The sequence below is a fragment of the Chrysoperla carnea genome, chromosome 3, assembly GCF_905475395.1.
Source record: "Chrysoperla carnea chromosome 3, inChrCarn1.1, whole genome shotgun sequence".
Lineage (NCBI taxonomy): Eukaryota > Metazoa > Arthropoda > Insecta > Neuroptera > Chrysopidae > Chrysoperla > Chrysoperla carnea.
In genome coordinates this window covers 82,543,274-82,564,979 of record NC_058339.1, presented here as the reverse complement: position 1 = coordinate 82,564,979, position 21,706 = coordinate 82,543,274, and the positions used below count along the sequence as shown (strand labels likewise).

Below are 21,706 nucleotides of genomic sequence, written 5' to 3'. Positions count from 1 at the left end.
TTGAGAAAAAAAGCTAGAAAATAATTTCTTTAAATTCAAAATAATTTTTTTTTCATTAAAAAGCGTGGCGTGCTAAATTTCAGTTATTGTAAATATTTTATGTACAGATATTGGTAAAAGAAAAGTCAAATTAAAATATCTTAGAAAGCACCCCACGCTTTTTTACGATAGATTTTTTTGAATTTAAAGAAATTATTTTTTACTTTTAGTTTAGCTGGTTAGAAAAGCGTGTTTTTTAATTAGCGAGTTTAAGTTTTTAAGTTTTTTAATTTTTTTTAACTATTATTATTTTGTGTTTTTTATTTTTTTAGACTATTATTTATTTACCAAAATTCAGTATAAATATGGTGGGAGCGCAAATAAATGTATATAATTTCAAATATGGAAATCGTTAATCCTGAAAATCCTGATCAGGATAATCAAATAAAATTATTTTATTATTGTATTGTCATCAATCCTTGATAAATATGTCATTTAGAGTTAATTCGACGTTTTGAAGGGAATCAAAATCATGTTCAAGTTTCCGTTACATATACTAACATACTAACATACGTATGAAGCTAATTAAAGCGTGTTAAAAATAAAAGCGCCAGAAAACTTAATTGTCTATAACTGGGTAAACTTTACTCCTTAAGACTTACATTTTCCGATAATATTTCTTATAAGTTGTAGTATCAGAAAAAAAATTGTTTTTCAGCAAATTACCTTAAATCTAGAATGAAAAAATTTTCTGACGAATTTTCTTAAATATAATTTACAAATAAATTCAAGTTTATTTCTAATTGAAATTTTAAAAAATATATAATATTTAATATTTCAATGTCTTTTTATTATTATTATTATTATATATATTAATAAATTATTTTAATAGATTATAATTATTATTAATATGACTTGTTTATTTGTTTTAAATATTATTACAGGTTAAACGTGTTTACAATAACTAACATGTGCTTATAATAATAATATAATAGCTAACAATGTAAATTAATATTATTTACACCTTTATAAAATAATGTAGATAAATTTTAATTGAATTAGATAAACAACTAATAATTTGTTAAACAAATATATTAAAATTCTACCTACGCTACTGATAAAATAGTGCCTAGACAAAAATAATAATCCTACTAATAATGTTGTTGTTTATAGATTCAAATTTGCATATATTGCTTTTATAGGCCAATCAATAAACTATTTGTAAGCTAATTAGATTGGAGAAAGCTGGAAATAGTTTTAGTCTGTCCATTTGCATGTCAAAAGAGTTTTTTTGAAGTTTGCTTCAATTTTCTGATTTCGAACCCTTTTTAGCTTTTATACCATGTATATATGAAATATATCAAGGTATACTAAGTTTAGTCCCAAGTTTGAAACGCTTAAAAATATTGATGCTATGAACAAAATTTTGGTATAGGTGTTCATAAAATCACGAAACTAGTCCATTTCCGGTTGTCTGCATGTCTATTTTCTGTCTGTCCGTTTGTCATCACGATTACTCAAAAATGAAAAGAGATATCGAGCTGATTTTTATAGAGTACTTAAGACTTAAACAGTTAGATCGATTTCGTAAATGAGCAACATAAGTCAATGTTGCTGTTTGTCTTGGGTCCGTGGGACCCATCTGGTAAACCGTTAGAGGTAGAACAAAAGTTTATTTGTAAAAAATATTCCTCATAAAAAATAAACAACTTTTGTTTGAAATAGTTTTTCGTATACGTCACTGTTTACCCGTTAAGGTGCAAATTAGGTTAGGAACAAATGGTATGTAATATGTACACATGTTGTAATTTGTGTGGAAGAGGAGTGAATATCTTTCTTTACTTACATGATGTAAAAAAATAAACAATTGTGTAGTCAAGACTGTCTGTACATGTTATTTCAACAATTTATTCAGTCAATTGTTTGTTTTCACTGTCATTTCTTAAATTTACTAAAATTTTAAAATTCTTAATAGTAGATATATCAATTTTTACGTCAATTGAGTAAGTACCATAAATTTTTAATTATGTCGAGTCGCTAGTTTATATTAGCCGTCCACGAGGGACACACTTAGGCCATAAGGCCCATTGTAATAGCATTATGTGTATTACCACCTTTTCTACTGATAATTTCATTAATTAGCTCCTCGCTGAGTTCACCTCCTTCATGCATATACCATGCACTACACCAACCCATCACTACTATTAATTAAATTAATTTGTTATGACGACAAGAATCGAGCCCGCTACCCTAGGCATACCGCGAACGAAATTGGTTTTGCTTTAACCAACTGAGCCTTTAGATATCAAGTCTTTAAAAGGATGCGAGTTTTAAAATAATCATTTCTCTCATTTAAAATGAAAATGAACAGATTACAATCGTTGTTAGCTTTTTGTACTTAATTATCAGATTATCAAATTATCTTAAATTTTGACGGTTAGTTTCATCTAATAGCTTACTCTTTAGAAATTATTTTCTTGCCAAAAGTTATTCTTGTTGTAGGTTTCCAAAAAAGCAAATTTTAAAAGCATTTAAAATTATAGAATGTAATTTTGATTTCAAATATTTATTTCCGGAAAATCGTCAATTTATAATCAATTAAAAAATCAATATTGATTCATTTGACAAACGACTTAACGCCTACCTTGCGGGTAGTTAATAATAAGTAATATGAACAGTATATGCCGTTCATTAACAAATGACCAGATAATATCATTCATTCATAAGGTAATCCAGTTATTTTTCAATAATATGCGGCAGTAAAAAAAATATTGCAAAAAAAATTCGTTTCTACATGGGAGAGATTACTTACCTATTTATTTATAAATATATACGCACATTATTTGACATCGATCGATTGCTGTACAGATATCTTTATTTAGATACACTTATCGTGTTTAGTGACACGCTAGCGTAATTTATTTTACTTTATCTCACGTGAATGTTATTATCAATTTTTATTTATTATGATATTTCATTTTTATTTATATTTTTAAATTTAACTTAAAAAAAAAAATTAATTAGCTGTGGCTACTATTAACCTAAGACGCTAAAACAATAAATTTTATTTTTGACCATTAAAACGTAAATTTCTTCGTAAATATTAACCTTTATGATAATAACATCTAGTAATTTTCAAATTTTTTGCTAATAGTAGATCAAACAATTGATTGAGTTGATTGTTGAAATACCATGAATACACAGTGTTTATTACGAAATCGTTTGTTCTTTATGTCATGTAAGTAAAGAAAGATAGCCACTCTTAGATAGTCACACAGAACATATATTGCCTTATTATTAATGCGATATAATTTGCCTCTGATTTGTGCCAACAAAGGGTAAACAGTGATGATTACGAAGAAATGTTTCAAACAAAAGTTGTTTATTTTTGTACATGGAATATTTTTTTGTTTAAACTATTGTTCTATCTCTAACTGCTTACAAGATGGGTCCTACGGACCCAGTTTTTATAAATTCGGTGCTATAGCGTGTGAATAAACCTTGGCGTATTGATTATTGATTCCTGTTTTCTTAAAAAATAAATAAATAAATAAGTACATAAATATCATTTGTTATAGTTATTATTCATAATTAATCATAAAATAATGAATGGTGTGTAAAAACAGACATTATAAAAGTGATATATAATATTAATACACATTTTGAGGTGTACTCTAGCTCAAGGCGATCTATCATGGTTATCTTGCAAAAAATTCAATATAATTTATATAGACTCTATTATTAATATTTTTATTTATTAAATTTGTCAATTTTACTTTATTATGTATGACAAATTTGTATGACAATTTTAAAAGATTTATTACTTTGATTTCTTGGAAATTATATTAAATTATGGAAATGTCTAGAGTATTACAAGTATAAGTTGAGCACTTTTTATTCCAAATATATATCAAGGTATATTAAGTTTAGTCCCAAGTTTGTAACGCTTAAAAATGTTAATGCTACCAACAAAATTTTGGTATAAAATCACCTAACTAGACCATTTTCGGTTGTCTGTCTTTCTTTCTGCCTGTCGACACGATAACTCAAAAACGAAAAGAGATACCTAGCTGAATTGTGGCGCTGAAAATTAATGGCGTGTTCAAGACGTAAAAATTGAGGTCGAGTTCGTAAATGAACAGTTAGGCGGGCAAGACTCAACTTGTAAACCGTTAGAGATAGAACAGAAGTTTAAATATAAAATGTGAAAGAGTGATCAATACATGGTATTTCAACAATTAACTCAGTCATTTGTTTGTTTTCCCTTGTTAGATGATAAAACGGATCTAGGTCAACTTTCTCTTATAATTTTTCTCTCTATTAAAGTTTACGGCGACCTCTTTTTTGGGGGCTTGGAAAATATTCAACTGTTTTAGGGCACTATACAGCAACAAAAATTTTAAATTCAAATCAAATGATAAGAAGCCTTCGTGCCATTTTATTCGTAGGTATGTTCAAGCATGAATCATGATGATCAAAGTCAAGAAATGTTATTTAATATGATGTATGTACATATAATGACTAACAGTAAACAAAATACTTAAAATTTTATAGTTTAAGTATTAAATAATATAATTAATAAGTCTATTAAATATTAAATTGTTTATTTATTATTATAAAGTAATTTGCCATTGGGGTGCAAAAGTTCATTGAGACTTGTTATTATTATATTAATATTGATAGATTGATTTTATGGAAATCAATCAATTTTATTATATTTAATTATTCAGTTCCGATCAAAATTTCTATTGTTCAGTGAAATGAAAATTTTAAATCTTATTTTAAAATATACAAGTGCACAAATGTTCGGAATGTTGCTGTTTTTTAATTTATTCTTTTTGTTATTACATCTTAAAACTTAATTAACTTCTTCAAAACTCATCCGAAGTATTCACGCTTGGCTAATAATTTTCGACGAAAAATCAATGTAGATATTTGCATTCAATAACAATAAATTTGCATTTAATACGTAATTTGATTTTATGCCCAAAACTTTCAAAATTATAAAACTTGGAATGTTAATATCTTCGTTGAAATTAAAATTAGAGGAAATATTTTGGAGAAAAAATTTGCAGTTAGTTATATTTTCAATTTTACTAATATTTTTCGTCCAATTTTAAAATAACAAACGATAATTAACGAAGTCGTATCTAGGTAATGGTACTTTAAACTACAAACGATCTTTTTGGTGGAAGCTCGATGTAGAATTAATTGTTTTCGCCTGTCTGCAGTTATCTGGAATATAAAATGTAATAGAAAATACCCATAAAGTTGTCAGTATGCTTTTGAGATTTTTTGCTAAAAAATGAATAGTCGATATTAATTATTATTATTATTATTTATTTATTTGAAGTCGTTTTTTAACAGCGAGGTCATTAAGACTACTATTTACAAAACAATAATTTGCTAAATTTTATCTAATAAATTCACACTTTTAAGAAGGGGGATGGCTCAAAGATATTGTTCTTGATTATTAAATATTACTTTGATGTTGTTTGACAGACCCACGAGTCTTCGTTGTTGTGGAGGCTCTCACATTCCACCATTATATGTGGAATGGTCAGTATGGCTCCACAATTTTGGCATGCCTCTGGGTTTGTCTTCGTTATCAGGTGCGAGTGAGTGAGTTTTGTGTGTTCAATTCTCATTCTGGTCATCAGAACTTGGTTTCGTCTGCCAAATTTGGGAACACACTCTCACGTATCTAGTGTATCTTGGTTCTGCCTAAGTTGCGCCACTGTTGGTCCCAATGTGATTTCAGTCTGCATCTGATGAGTTTCATAGCATCTCTGTGGGTGATTGCGATATATTTGTATCGAGCTCTACGAGAATTGAATCCTTTGCCGCTTTGTCAGTTAACTCGTTTCCATTTATACCTTGGTGAGCCGGAACCCATACAAACGCAACTGATTTCTGGAGGGCTGCTGCTTTCGATATTAATTCCATAATAGAAAAATTCAATGTTCAGCGCCCGATAGTTCAAAAAACAACTGCTTAGGGAATATTTTTTACTTTTTAGTACTTTTTTTTCAAAATTTTTTTAATAAATTTTTATTATTTATTTATTATAATAAAAACATATAATAATATGTAGTTTATAATAACATATTGTGGTAATAAGTTTCTAATATAATTATCTATTTTAAATTTTTCTTTATTAAATATTCATATTAAATTATTCGTAAATATTTCAATTCAATTTTTTTTTCATATACACAGGTGGTAAAATAAATCATTCACAAAGAAGACAAAATAATATATAAATCATTGATAAAATTTGTGTTAAAACAGTCAGATTGACTGACAGCAACACGTGGATTTAACATGCCTTCATTTAAAATTTTATAAAAATATTTGCATAAAATATGTATAAATGTATATTTATTAAATTGAAAAAATAAATTCACTATTGTTATAATTATTTAATAATATAATATTTTGTTAATAAACTATTATGTTGATAATAAACTATAATTTAGACTAGAAGATGAAAGCCAAAATTATCGAATAAGCATATTTACTGACACATTTTTGACATGACAAAAAAGGAGGAGGTTATCAATTCGACAGTATTTTTCTTTTGAATGTTCGTTACCTCAGAACTTTTGACTGGGTGAACCGATTTTGATGATTCTTTATCTATTTGAAAGCTGGTGCTTTCCGTGTGGTCCAGTTTTTCCAACGGCATCCATTAGAAAACCATAAAAGTTTTAAATTTGCATTAAATATGCACGACAAGAGGACGAATAACTCAATATCACGCCAACCGATTTCGATTATATTTTTTTTAGTGAAAAATTAGTTAGTGTACTTCAGATTCACTAAAAATCACAAAATAAAAAAAAAACTTTTCTAAAACAAATTAATATGCACTAAAAAGTAAAAAAAATAACGATAATATAATGTAGTTAAAATTATTGTTATTTTTGGAGTCGGTGTTAATGCTAATGTAGCAAACTGTTCTGTCAGGTTGTTTCCTTGACTGACACCGACTCCAAAAATAACAATAATTTTAACTACATTATAATATCGTTATTTTTGTACTTTTTAGTCCATATTAATTTGTTTTAGAAAAGTTTTTCTTTTGAAGTCGGTTTTCTTTTTGTTAAAAGTTTGTTTTTTTTTTATAACTGATCATATTTATGCAAAATGCAATTAAAAAAATTTGTTCTACGCGACATGAATGGGTGGAAATAAACCCTTCAAATGTTGAAAATCGTTTATTATGAAAGCTTGTTTATCGATTTTTTATTAATATAAAAGCAACAATAATTTACATTACTAACAATAAAGATCGCATCCTTCGGTCATTTCTTATTAATTTGTTTTTCATGAACTTTATTTAAAAAAAAATAATAATTTATGATAATGATTTAATAGATTAATATTTGCTGATAATAATCTATCGTACATTGTCATAAAAACTTTGGAATATCTACGGAGATATTTGTTAGGGTATTAATCATTTAGATTCCAACAATTTTGAAAAGTAAATAAAGGGTACACGAAAAAAGTAATATCAGACTCTCCAGAGGATTGGAACATTGAATAAAGTGGACTCTGATTGTTTTTCCCCTGTACCTTTCAAGTATAGTAATTTCAAAAAAATATTTGCTCATGATAAATTTTAAAAAATATAACTATTGTTAAAATTATTTAATGAGACAATATTTGCTAAATAAACTATTGTACGCATTGTGATAAAGACTTTGACATTTCGACGAGTATTATGATTTTAAATTCATTTATATTAGACCGTACCATAATTAACTTATTAGTTTTCATATTTTTTTCGGCACGAAGCGTAGTGTTTCATTTAATTTATTCAACGAATAGTGGCACAATTGAAATTTACGTAAGTTGTCATATTTATTTTTGTCTGAAAAGAAAATATTATATTTAAGAAAATATTAGTCCGCAGGTCTTATTCTTTTTAAAAATCTAGTTACAATTGATTGATAAAATATAATTCAATATGAGTTGATTTTGAGTTCCTTAAATTCTTCAATTGAAAAAATCTAACATTGTGCAAATAACCCTGTATTACTTACGAATTAAGTTAGCGATCGATAAATCTTCAAAAGAACTCAAGTAAAAACAAATTCTCTTTCGTCAAATTCAAAATTAAATGTGTGATAATTAGTGTACCTATATTTTTATTAAGCATATCAAGGTATACTAAGTTTAGTCCCAGGTTGTCTGTCTGACTGTCCGCCTGCCCGTCTGTGATCACGATAACTCAAAAACGAAAAGAGATATCAAGCTGAAATTTTTATTGCGTGATTAGGATATAAAAAGTGAATTTGATTTCGAAACGAACAACATAGGGCAATTGAGTCTTGGGCCCGCAGTACTCATCTTGTAAACATTTAGAGATAGAACAAAAGTTTGAATACAAAAAATGTTCCTTTTACAAAAATTAACAACTTTTGTTTCAAACATTTTTTCGTAAACATCACTATTTACCCGTGACAACACAAATTAAGTTCGAAACATTATATAGTCTGTATACAAGTATTGTATATATTTTAAATTTATACGTAAAAAATATGCATGTATTTGTTTGTTATATCATATACTATGTGTGTAAGAGTGGCTATCTTTCTTTACTTCTTACATGACAAACATACGATTCCGTAAGCAACACTGTCTATACATGATATTTCAACAATTATTTCAGTCTATTGTTTGTTTTCACATGTTTGCACAAAAATTAACGCACGAAAATGTGTAAAAAAATTTTACATCGATAAATAAACAAAAAATGAGTAAAAACAATAAACTTTCCTATCTTTAAAGTGAATATTTAAATGAATTTAGTTTGTTACAAATAATTACTCATGAATGCATACATATTTAAAAAATAAAATTAACATTTTTTGCAAAGTGCATAATTTAAAAAATTACAATTTTTTATTATTATTATTAATATCCTATATATTTTACTAAACTGGTTATCCTCTATCTTAGCATATATTAACACAAATTCCTTCGTGAAGAGGGAAATTTTTCACATTAAGTATAGGTTTTTTTTACTCATATATTTAATAAATAATGTACTACGGTCGCGCTTTTGCAGTGGCAATGAAAATTTAATAAGTGATTATAAAAATGTCTAGGTATAATAATAATCAATATAATAATAATATAGGTCTGGGACTAGGCATAGAATTTGACAATCATTTTAAAACGGTTGGTAATTTTGGAGTCGGCTGTCAAGGTTGCGCATAGCAACTTTTTTCCCTACTTTTTTATTTCGAAATCAAACGAATTTTTTTCCAATTTTTGTGTACTATTTTTATAAGTCAAAGTGCCTCATAAATGATATTTTAATAGCTTTTGCCATATTACCACATTGCATTTGAGGGAGATACAAATTTTTCTTCTCTACTCTTCATGGCTGAGAAATTATCTTACAGAAAGCCTTGTTAATTATACAATATCTGGATGACCGAGCTATTTGCTCGGTATATTTTTAGTTAAAAAGACACAAATTTTATCACTAATATAAGAACCGTTTAAATCTATATAAATACCAATTTGAATGTCGCGGTAATGTACTTTATTTCGATATACACCAACTACGATATACGATATACACCAATAGAAGTCAAGAACCTATATACACCAATAGATGTCCTATTTTGCAGTGTATGTTTCAGTTTTTCATGAAAAGGCGGATAAAACGACGTTTCTTAAAAATGAAACCTAGCTAGATCGATTTTTCGGCCCAAAAAACTCCTGCATACTCATTTTCATGAAAATCGTTGCAGCCATTTCCAAGATCGTTGATATACATAAATATATGTATATCTTAATATATATATTTCTTGTGTGCGTGTGTATGTGACTGAACTCCTCCTAGACGGCTGGACCGATTTCGATGAAATGTTTTGTGTGAGTTCAAGGGGATTGGATAATGGTTTAGATTTACCATTCGGTCCACTACAACTGTTTTTAAGGGTTCCACACCAAAAAAGTTAAATCTCATTAAATGGTGGGAGCGCATATAAATCATATCACATTATATTACAACTTACTATGTGTACTATGTATTTTTTATTGTCAATAGGCATTTATTAGAGCCATATGCGAGCGCAGCGAGCTCCACTGCCTAAGACCAGGCAAAAGGTCGAAGCTCAGGCTGGTCCAATAAATGGGAGTTAAATTGGGGTTTAGCGGGATGAGTGTAGCAGACAGGCTAAACGTAGTATAGGTATTAATGAATTGTAGTTACGTTTCCACAGGACAACGTCTGTTTGGGCCGCTAAATAATTTTGTGAATTCAGAAAAGACGTGTGTACAGGACAACGTCTGTCGGGTCCGCTAGTATATTATATATACAAGAATTGCTCGTTTAAATATGTAAGATGCCAAACTTTAATTGTATAAAAATCAAATAAAGCATCCCAAAAATCGTTTTTTAAAGAGTTCGATAACGGACATATTGTTCACTCGAGTGTTGGTGAAAATGATTTGTGTATTTAACTATTTATTATTTATCAATTATCGTCCTCTTAAATAATTGTCTGGCACTAGTATTATAATTTATATATCATAATTTATTAATAAAAATATAACATATTTTTTTAATAAAAGTTTATATTTAGTTAATTTTTAGGCAAAGAAATCATGTGACTTAAAAAGAGGAAATAAAATGTAAACACAATTGTTTTTTATATATAAAAACTTTATTTATTATTTATTTAATTTATTAAAAAATTTATTCTTGTTATTTTTTTTTTGTTACTATGTAAGTACTCGATCAAAATCACATGACTCTTTTTAAAGTGAATTAATACAAAAAAATATCCCATTTCATTTGCATATAAAAAAAATAAAAACAGTTTTATGTGTAAAATTTTTAAAAATCTTTCGTCTTATAGGAAAAAGATTTTTTTTTTTTTTAAATTACTGTTTAATGTTTTGGCTAAAGAACATGTGACTAAAGAAAAAAGTAATGTATACAGTTATTAATTTACAAAAATTTATTATTATTATTAAATTTTTTTTTTTTATTAATTTTTGTTCTATCAATATCATGTGATTCAGTTAAAGAAAGTAATGCAAAAAATAATTTAATATTCCTTGATTTTCTTTGTTAATAAAACTAACAGAACAGTGAGTAAACCTGAATGTCTGCTAGGATTATTAATTGACATTCTTTTTAGACTGACATGGGATTTTGGTCATGAATTTAGTATAATATTTGTCTTTTAGAGTGGTTTTTGAACTCTCATAATCGCAGAGGGATCGAATAACTAGGTTAACTAGACTAGAAAATACTTAAAATTTTATTTTTAAATATAATCAACTTTTATATAAAATAAAATATCCGCTCGAAAAATTACGCTTATTTCGGAATAAAACATAAATTTCTTTTGTTTTGTCACCAAAATTTTTACCAAAAATTTGTATCTTTATAAGATAATTTTATACTGAAACAAAAAATAAGATTTGTATTTTTTAACCAAAAGTAATAAACTAATTATTAGAAGGTTCAAGACTATTCCATATTCCATATTTCACACCCATATTATTACCTAATTAAAATGAAAAAAATGACATCGATTATCAATCAATAGTAATTAAATGTCTTAATTAACAGTTATATCTTATGTTTATTTAGATAATGAGAACATAAAAATCATTTTATTTAATTACAAAATATTAATAATTATCAATTAAATTTTTTTTTGTAACCTAATTGCAATTACTGTTAAAACGGCTAAAATTTTTACAAAATTTACTATTAAACGGCTTAACGTAAGGTATTTTTAGAATTTTAAAATAATTCTACTATTATTTACATGATAAAAATCGCCAGAAAAAAAACTCATTCCTACTGAAACACAATTTTTGAATATTTAAATAGTTCCTAATTGTTTTAATAATTAAATTTTCCTTTTTGGTTTTAGATTGCAAAATGAGGGCTGGCAATCATGTCAATTTAAATGGTGGAACGGGAGGATGTTATACAAATCCTGAATACAATGGTTCCAATACGAATTTAAATCAAGAAATCAGTGGCGGTTTACATGGTAGTAATGATTTTATTTGTAAGTGTCATGATGAAACTTAGTTAGAATTCTCTTAACAATGCATGCGCATGTTTTAATAATATTAAAAAAATCTTGCAATAAACTTTATTCTTATGATTTGTAATTTTTTGTACGAAATAAATCCCGATATAAATTTGAGTGTTTATTTTGAATGTTACGGTGTAGACTTGAAACATTCTGAGGCCATAAGTTTTTACAATATTTGTAAAAACTGTATTGCTTGAAAATGGAATTAATTTTCACCTAACCGTCGCAAGAAAATAAATGCTTTAAATGTACATAATAAATCACAATAAATACGAAGATTTTTTTAGGAGGCTTTCACTATTTACAAAAAAAATTAGATTATTTAAAGCACGAATTTCTATGAACTTGTATCTTCGCAAATAAATCGTTCTATTCTGTTCCACTCTCAATTTTTTAGATATGAGCTAATATCAAATGCTATTTTCGAAATTCGTTAATGCCTATTTTTTGCCGAAAAATTGCACAATAAGAAAATAAATAAATAAAAGAAATTGTGAAAAAATATCGAAGATTATATATTTTGTTCATAACTAAATAGCAACGTATAGCTTGTATTTAATAATTATTATTAATGCAAATCTACCAAAACCAATAAATTAAAATATCAAATCTAAATTTTCTTTCTAGTAATTGAAAATAATGATCGTCGAAAAAGTAGCACGACAAGTGAACGATTACGTGCAATGGTACCATGGGCGACACAAAAAGCGAAAAGTGGTTTAACGAAGAAAATGTTATATAGACGTTTACCGATTTTAACATGGTTACCAAAATATAATGGACAAGATGCTGTGGGTGATTTAGTAGCGGGTATTACTGTTGGTTTAACTGTTATACCACAATCGTTGGCATATTCAAATATTGCGGGTTTACCACCACAGGTAAGAATTAAGATAGTTTTTGTCAAATAAGTAGATGATAAATCTCCGAATTCCCTTTAAAATTCAAATTTCCATATGGCTGTTAGAGTGCGAGTACACGGTAAGAAATGTATGGCGTTTACTACAATGATGGTATGGTATATTATCTATGTTAGCATAAGTAATATTACAGTATTAAATAAGGCTATCCACCAGAAGTATTGTGGGTACCGATAACCAGTATGGGCCTGACCCCCCATCGAAACTGACATAGTGTTATCCACAAATAATTTCTTACAGTGTAGCTTCACGTAGACTAAGGCTTGATATAGGCTCTCATCTTCTATTGGAGGCGGAAATTAAGATAATAAATGTTTTGTTATTTAAATAAATTAGATTTTTATTAACTAAGCGGAAAGTTTTTCAATAAAGTAAATTCAATCAGTGCTTTTCCATAAGTTGTCATGTGATAAAGCTTTATTAAAAAATACCACGAGGTATTTTAATGCACCTGCATGTTAATAAATATCCTTTATCTATTTATGTATATAATTTAAAATCAATTTTAACAAGGAAAATTAAACAAATCTGAAAATAATTTGTATAAGTAGCAAATTTTTCCTCGTCGCTTTGTCATTATGTTAAAATACCACATGAGATTGAGAGCAATAATTTTTTTTTTAAATATCTCGATAAAGATATTTACTCATTACAGAACTTTGAAACTCTCTTGTGAGTTTGCCAAAACCTAGGCCATTAAAACTAACTACAGAATTTATTTATAACAAAAAAACGTACCTGTTATAAACGAGTGTAGCAACTAAATGTTTCGATATCTTTCAATGCGCGATTGAAATGAGCCATTTTTTAAACATAACACTACCTTATCGTAGTAGCTTTTCCAGCAATTAGGCGAAACTAAATCCTTGAAAGATTTTCCGATAACTTCTCCATCCGTAACCATTGATCCCTACATATTATAAATGTGAAAGTAAGCATGTTTGTTTGTTTGTTACGCTTTCACGCTAAAACTAGAGTTTCATTTTAATGAAACTGTACAGCATAGCTACAGCATAGCTACAGCATAGCTATATACAGAAACTGTATATAGCTGATATATCAGACTAACACATGAACTATAATTTATAAAAATATATTTAAAAAAAATAAAAAAATTTAATTTAATTTGACATTAACCATTTTTTAAATTTTTACAGAAATCTTTAATTTATGGTTTAAAATGAGGATTATAGATGGAGTAGATCTATGATCATCATTTTGAACCTTAAATTAAAGAATTCTGTAAGAATTTAAAATAATAAATGCTAAACAAATCATGGCCAACTATTCTGATATACTCAATGAATTATGACTATTTTATATTTAACAAAATTGAAAACTGTGTGTATCAAGAGAGGGTTGAGGCTTTAAAGCAGTGGTTTTTACTTTTAAGCCCAGTGAAGCGGACGGATATCAATCTAGTATGAAATAATGAGTGAAATTCATTTTTAACGATACGGTAAATCTGTTTAAATATATTGTAGTTTTCAAGATTTATATTTAATTTCATTTATCTGTATATCTCATTGTAGAAACTTGTTACAGCTATATTCGGAAATTCCACACGTGTAATGTGCAAATAATTCTTTTCTGTTAATAGACAACAATAAATTAATTTCCTGTGTTTTAATTACTCTTGAAAATAATCCCTATTTAAGATAAAATAACTTTTATTTATTAAGGATATTAACTATAATAGATTAACAAATTTTTTGGTATTTGTATAGAATTTTTTTATTTGCAATAATTCTAATAATTACTTTTGATACCTTGAATAAAAAATTTTACAATCAATAAAAGTTTTGTAATAGTTGTCATTTTTTTAAAAAATATTTTTAAAATTAATACTGATATAAAGAAATTTACGTCCGAGCGAGAATCGAACTGTCAACCTTTTAGTTTTCGGATCAATGGTCTAATTTCCGGACCAACGCTCAATTATGTCATGAATTTTATTTTATTTTATCGACAATCCACACTTTATTAATAGGATTCTATATACGGAGGTGATTATTAAAAAATTATTAATTTAGTAATTTTTTTTTTTGCAGTATGGATTATATGGTTCGTTTCTTGGATGTATGATTTATATAATTTTTGGAAGTTGTAAAGATATTCCTATGGGACCAACGGCTATTATTTCTTTGTTAACGTATCAATCAATTCAAGGGTCAGTGGAAAATGCGGTATTATTATGTTTTCTAAGTGGGATCGTGATGGTTCTGATGGGTGTACTAGGCTTAGGTAATTAAATTTTTTTGAGCTATTCACACCTTTTGAACAAACACTTTTACTGGCTTCGAACACAAATTCTAAAAGTCAATAGTCTACAAAATGGTGACCGAAACTTATTTTTCGGGCATTTTTTATTTAAAACGGACAATTGCAATGGCATACTCTTTAGAAAACTTTTCCTGGATGTTAATAACAAATTTAATTTTTCGTTTCAGGTTTTATAATTGATTTTGTCTCTGGTCCTGTCTCTTCTGGATTTACATCTGCTGTAGCTTTAATTATAATTACATCGCAAGTAAAAGATATACTTGGAATTACAGCCAAAGGTAGTACATTTGTTCAAATGTGGATCTCCATTTCTCAAGACATCCATAACACATCTATGTGGGATATGCTTGTTGGATGCACATGTATTGTGATTTTATTAATTTTAAGGGTAAATATTTTTTTTTATTCAATTATTTTGTTTTAGAATTTTATTTTCTAAAGGAATTTTTTATTTTAGCTGGTTGCTAATATCCAAATTCAAGATACTGACGATGAAGGTTTCCCAATTGGTGTAATTAAGACACGAACAAAAATTATTAACAAGTCATTATGGTTATTTGGAACATCACGTAACGCTATTTTGGTTATATTTTGTGGATTTTTGGGATATTTTTATACAATGGCAGGCGATGCACCATTTAAAATAATTGGTAAGTGAAAAAAAAGATTAAAATAATAACAAGTGAAATTTAACTTTCAAACAAAAAATCGAAAATGGTTCATCCGGTTAGAAGCTACTACGAGAAGACACACAGATACACACGATAAACTTACAACACTTCTTTTTTAGCCGGGGATTAAAAATATATTTCCAAGAATCATTATAATAATCTAAAGCCTTATTTCGGGGTGGGTCTTAAATAATAGGTTTCGCATTGTAATAATCTAAAGCCTTGCTTTTGCATTTAGATCTTTTGATAAAGGGCACATTTTTTTCTGTTCAAGACAACTTGAGGTTCTACAATCAGCTTATGTGGAAACTAGATAACAAACAGCTAAGAATTTAAAAACATTTCTTTGAAATTTTGACGTGTGGCTAATCATATTTCTAATAAAATTTTTTTACTTGATTTTGCATGTAATTTTAAAATTGAAAAATGGTTTTTCTAAACTATAAATTCAAACGGCAGTGACGTCAACACCTCGCTTTTGTAACGCCATCGCACGGATTGATGATAAAATAACATGAATAATGATAAATAGTTTGCCTCTCAGCTCGCTTTCGTTATATTATAACGTAAATTTCCATAGAAAACGATTGGCTCACTGCCTCATACGTCACTACCGTTTTATTTATTCAAAAATATAACTATTTTAATAATAAAATAAAAAATATAAATATAACTATTATTTATTAATAATTAATAAAAAAATGAAAATATTCAATTAAAAAAAATTACATAAAATACACTAAAGATGAATTATTCTTTCATTTATATATAAAGTGGCGAAAAAAAAATTAATGCAACTTTCCTGCTCTCGAGTTTTTATCTAATAGTCGAAATGTAATTTTACTCTTATTCGATGAATTAATCCAAGCAATTTTTTTTATTTTTAGGCTATATTCCACCTGGTTTACCAGAATTCAAAGTGCCAATATTTAGCTACGAAACAGAGGGTGGTACTTTAATGACCTTATACGATATGTGTGCTCAACTAGGATCTGGCATTATCGTAATTCCCTTGGTGGCTTTATTAGAAGATATTTCCGTTTGTAAAGCTTTTGGTAAGTAATCGATATTTTCTATTATTTTATACTTAATAAATCAAAAGAATTCTAATTATTTATTTAATTTCTCTAGCTAATGGTAAAACAATTGATGCAACCCAGGAATTAATTGCTGTTGGATTATCCAATCTTGGTAATTCATTTGTACAAGCATTCCCTGGTTCTGGATCATTATCACGTAGTGCAGTTATTAATTCCAGTGGTGTAAGAACACCATTAAGTGGACTTTATACAGGTAAATTTATGTTCCAATAGTTTTCAAGTTCCTTTCGATTCCATAAACTAATAAACTTAAATTTATTCTAGGTTTATTGGTAATTGGTGCTTTAATGTTTTTCACACCATATTTTTCCTACATTCCAAAAGCTGCATTAGCTGCAGTTATTATAGCTGCCGTTATTTTCATGGTTGAAGTAAAAGTTGTAAAACCAATGTGGCGAACAAAAAGTAAGATTTTTCTTAATTATTAAAGTTTGCAATAGTTAATTCCATGTTAATTAACAAAAATCGTGTTTTTCTTTTGCAGAAAGTGATTTAATACCAGGATTAGCTACATTTATATCATGTTTAATATTCCCATTGGAAATGGGAATTTTGGTGGGAGTTGGTGTAAATATTATATTCATTTTGTATCATGCAGCAAGACCAAAGATTACTATCGAAAATTTAGTGGTACGTATTTTTAATATTAAATCTCTTTTGAGAATAAGTCAATTCTTTTTAAAACAGGCGTGTTCTTTACGGCAGTTATATACTTTAACGAAAGGTCTTTTCGATTTTAATTTACTCCCAAAATGGTTAAACATATAGAAATCGTAGTTCAGTCAATTGGATTTTTTGAATTTTCTGAAGTAAATGAAATCCAAAAAGAGCAAAAATCTAGTTTATTTGATATTCCGGGATATTGAATTTCATTTACAATTTAAGGCCATAATTCATAAACGGAAAGTAGTAGAAAATAAAGTAGAAAGGGACATAATTCATCATCGTCAATATACATACTTTATTAAATTCTGAAATAAAATGTTGATAAATGATTTTTTCAAACTCTTTCAAGGTTCGTATCTCTTCTAAAATATGCAAACAAATGGAGAAAACTTTTGATTTCTGATTTAGATAAGGCCCAGACAATTTTGACCCAAACAATTCAAAGATGGAGTTTACTTGACGCCTTAGAAATTCAAATATTAAAAAATCCTTTATGATTTAGTTTATGACTTTCTTTTCGAAATTGTTTTCAAACTGAATCAATTTTTTCTAATAATACTTTTTATTTTACAGAGTCGAGGGGGAGTCGAATATTTAATGCTAACACCAGATCGTTGTTTAATATTCCCATCCGTGGATTATGTACGTCACTTAGTCAACAAACATTCCATTAAACAAGCTTGTCCTGTTGTAATCGATTGTTCTCATATTTATGGTGCTGATTATACAGCAGCTAAAGTCATTGAGTTAATTACACAAGATTTTGCTGTACGTGATCAACCATTATTCTTCTATAACTTAAAACCAAGTGTAAGTTCTGTATTTGAAGGACTATCGCCAAGTGACTTTATTGTATATTATTCCGAGGATGAATTAGATGAATTATTGAAAAATAAATTTTTCAAAGCGAAAGACATTTTTAAAGTTTAGTATTTTAAATATTAATTATGAGTTATTGTAATTTATTATTTATTTTAGCACAATTTTTTTATTATTTTTTTAATTTTTATTAAGTTAATCAAGACGAGCGTGTGAGCATTTGTGTGTCAATTAAAAGTTTCGCACACAAAATTTTTAGTTTGGAAACTTAAATTACTTACTTATTTTTCAATAATTTAAAAAGTACTTTCACCAAAAATTGTATTGATATGTTTTGCACAAGTATATCTTTAAAAAAAACGATCTTATTTATGGATTTTAAACTTCGATTCAACTTTCCATAGGCAATGAAAAGTTATTTAATTGTAAATGTAGGCAACATGTATAACATTCGAGTGATAACTATTGTATTCACTAATAATTACAAATGAATAATCATGTAAATCAGTTTAAAAGTAGCAACTAACAAGTCAAGACAAACAATTGACTGAGTTAATTGTTGAAATACTATTAATAGACAGTGTTGATTACGCAATCGTTTGTTTTTTACGTCATATGAGTAAAGAAAGATAGTCACTCTAACACACAAAGTAATAAGAGTATCTTTCTTCTCACTTCCTCAGTGAAATTATTATTAACAAATACCTACATAAAATAAATGTATACTTGATACAATACAATACATGTGTAATGCTTTAACCTAATTTACGCCCTCGCGAGTAAACAGTGATGTTAACGAAAAAATGTTTCAAACAAGAGTTATTTATTTTTTTATAAGGAACATTTACATTTAAAATTTTCTTCTATTACTAACGGTTTACAAGATGGGCCCTACTTAAGACCCAATTAACCTCTATTGCTCATTTACGAAATTAGCCTGACTTTTTATGCCCTGAGCAGGCTCTAAAAATTTCAGCTGGATATCTCTTTTCGTTTTGGAGTTGTCCGAATTGAATTTTATGAATACCTATACAAAAATTTTGTTCGTAGCATCAATATTTTTAAGCGTTAACTTGTTACTAAACTTAGTATACCTGGGATATATTTATAATATAAATGGTATAATAAGGAGTTGGATTGCCAAGGGTGTTTCGAAGGAAGGGCAGGTCACGGCAGCTATCCTCCTGGATCTGGATTTGTATATCTAAAGAAATGTGTACTCTTTGATTTATTTAAACATTTTTTTAGTACAGTCTTATTTTTACCTTAAAAGACATATAAATTAATTTTAACGCTGAGCTACATATTCGCTATTTTAAGAATGCTTATCAGCAAATTTTTGCCAACCAACAAATAAATGAACATCTATTTATTGGTAAATACTTTGAGTTCGAAATTAAAAAACGAATATTTGTTCGATATTCACCAAACAGTGAATGTGTGGCATGCATTTTTATGTATATAATATAAATATTTTAGTTAAATTAATATAAATTTTATTTATTGTAAGTTGTTTGTAAAAAATCGACGATATTATTTATATTTATCATGTCATTATTAATTAATTTTTTTAATTGGATCATATTAATCAATCATGTAAACATGGCTTTATATTTTATATCAAATACTATTTTTTTAACATTTAAGAAAATTATTATCCCACTAAAATTATTATATATCTGTGATAATAAATAGTTTTGAAATATAGTTTTTTATTTATTTTTTATCAATTCCAGTTTTCATATTTTAGGACCCAAGAGTTGGCAACTTCACAAAAAGTTTATTTTAGGTGGCTAAATTTGGGATATTTCTTTGCTTTTTGAAATAGGTAAAGATGAGGTACGCCTGACAACTGAGAGTTGCGATTACTACGTTTAAGTGAGATCTCCGATCCATTCTTCGGTCTAGGCACTTACGTATAAAGAAAATTGAAAAAACTTTTGTTGCCTCTAATTTCAAACAAAATTTTGCTGCCTCTAAGTTCGATAAAACTAAAAAACTCAATGCAATAATCAATCGGGTTCATCTAAAAGTCAAGTGAAATTTATCTCTTATCTCTTCAATTTTATCTTTTATGTTTCTGCATATCCAAGAACAGAACTTAAAGAACCTATGTTGATCATTCACGAACTCAAACTCACTTTTTACGTCTTAAGCACACTTTAAAAATTTTAGCTTGATATCTATTTTCGTTTTGGAGCTATCGTGATTGATGGACAAACTGAAATAGACTAATTAGGTGAATTTATGAGCACCTTTACCAAAATTTTACTCGAATCACAAAAATGCATTTGGTAGATCTGATATTGAAAGCCTGACGAACAGGTCGAAAATAAGACTATAATTTAGAAAAGTTATGCGTACTTGGTATGTTCAAATCAAATTTTTGTTCGATTTTAATGATTTTTGATCATTAACTATAAATGTTATTATGAATGATTTTTTAAAGAAAATACTTACCTACCTGTTTTGTTACACTGAACTCAATTATTTTGCTTGGAATGATTTCTTGTAGAAAAATTGTGGCAGCACTCAGTTCAGATAGGCGCAATCATGATATTTTCAGAAAATGGGATATTTTTTAAGAAATAAAAACAAATTGTTCGTTTGATTGCAACTTAAATCTATTTGAATATATTTACAAAAATTATTAAACAATAAATAATTACAAAATAACAAAATAATAATAATAATAACGAATATTTTGTCATTCATAACAAAGTAGTCCAATTTTTTCTACAAACTAATGGGGAAATAGACTAAATAGCTCAGTCAATATCGCTTCAGAAGAAAAATAATTTTACAACTTGGATAGAGTGTGATAGCTATATGGCTAGAAAATCTACCGATTATTGATCAACGAATACAAAAAATAAAATCAAACCCTACTCAAAATGTAAAGTCGAATGTGAAATTGACTGAACTATTTATGAAAAAATATATATCTATAATAATTATATACAATTGAGTATGTACAAACTGGACACCATGACTAATAAAAGAAATAATGGCACAAGACGAATTCGGATCATGTAGGTAAATCGGAAAAGTATATTTTCCTATTTGTTCTTTTTATTAATAACTATGGTAAGTATCTTAAACTACAATTATTTATAATTAAAAAAATATTAGTAGTAATTTTTACAAGAAATTTGTACAGAATTTATTTTATCAGTGGT

At 27.3% G+C, this 21,706-nt stretch overlaps 1 protein-coding gene across 3 annotated transcripts in view; it reads left to right on the top strand.

The window, feature by feature from the left end:
- Window positions 1–18,638, top strand: part of LOC123294610 (sodium-independent sulfate anion transporter) — a 31,867-nt gene extending 13,229 nt beyond the window's left edge. The window contains exons 1-11 of one of the 3 annotated variants that reach the window (XM_044875695.1): window positions 7,775–7,834; window positions 11,898–12,020; window positions 12,696–12,949; window positions 15,040–15,232; window positions 15,439–15,659; window positions 15,729–15,921; window positions 16,830–16,997; window positions 17,074–17,235; window positions 17,307–17,447; window positions 17,527–17,672; window positions 18,282–18,638. In XM_044875695.1, coding sequence (XP_044731630.1) covers window positions 11,906–12,020; window positions 12,696–12,949; window positions 15,040–15,232; window positions 15,439–15,659; window positions 15,729–15,921; window positions 16,830–16,997; window positions 17,074–17,235; window positions 17,307–17,447; window positions 17,527–17,672; window positions 18,282–18,638 — 1,950 coding nt within the window. In that variant the 5' untranslated portion in view covers window positions 7,775–7,834; window positions 11,898–11,905. Of the gene's footprint in view, window positions 1–7,774; window positions 7,835–11,897; window positions 12,039–12,695; window positions 12,950–15,039; window positions 15,233–15,438; window positions 15,660–15,728; window positions 15,922–16,829; window positions 16,998–17,073; window positions 17,236–17,306; window positions 17,448–17,526; window positions 17,673–18,281 lie in introns of those variants that run through there. The other 2 variants (XM_044875693.1, XM_044875694.1) reach the window with 2 other exon arrangements.
- The last annotated feature ends 3,068 nt before the right edge of the window (window positions 18,639–21,706 follow it).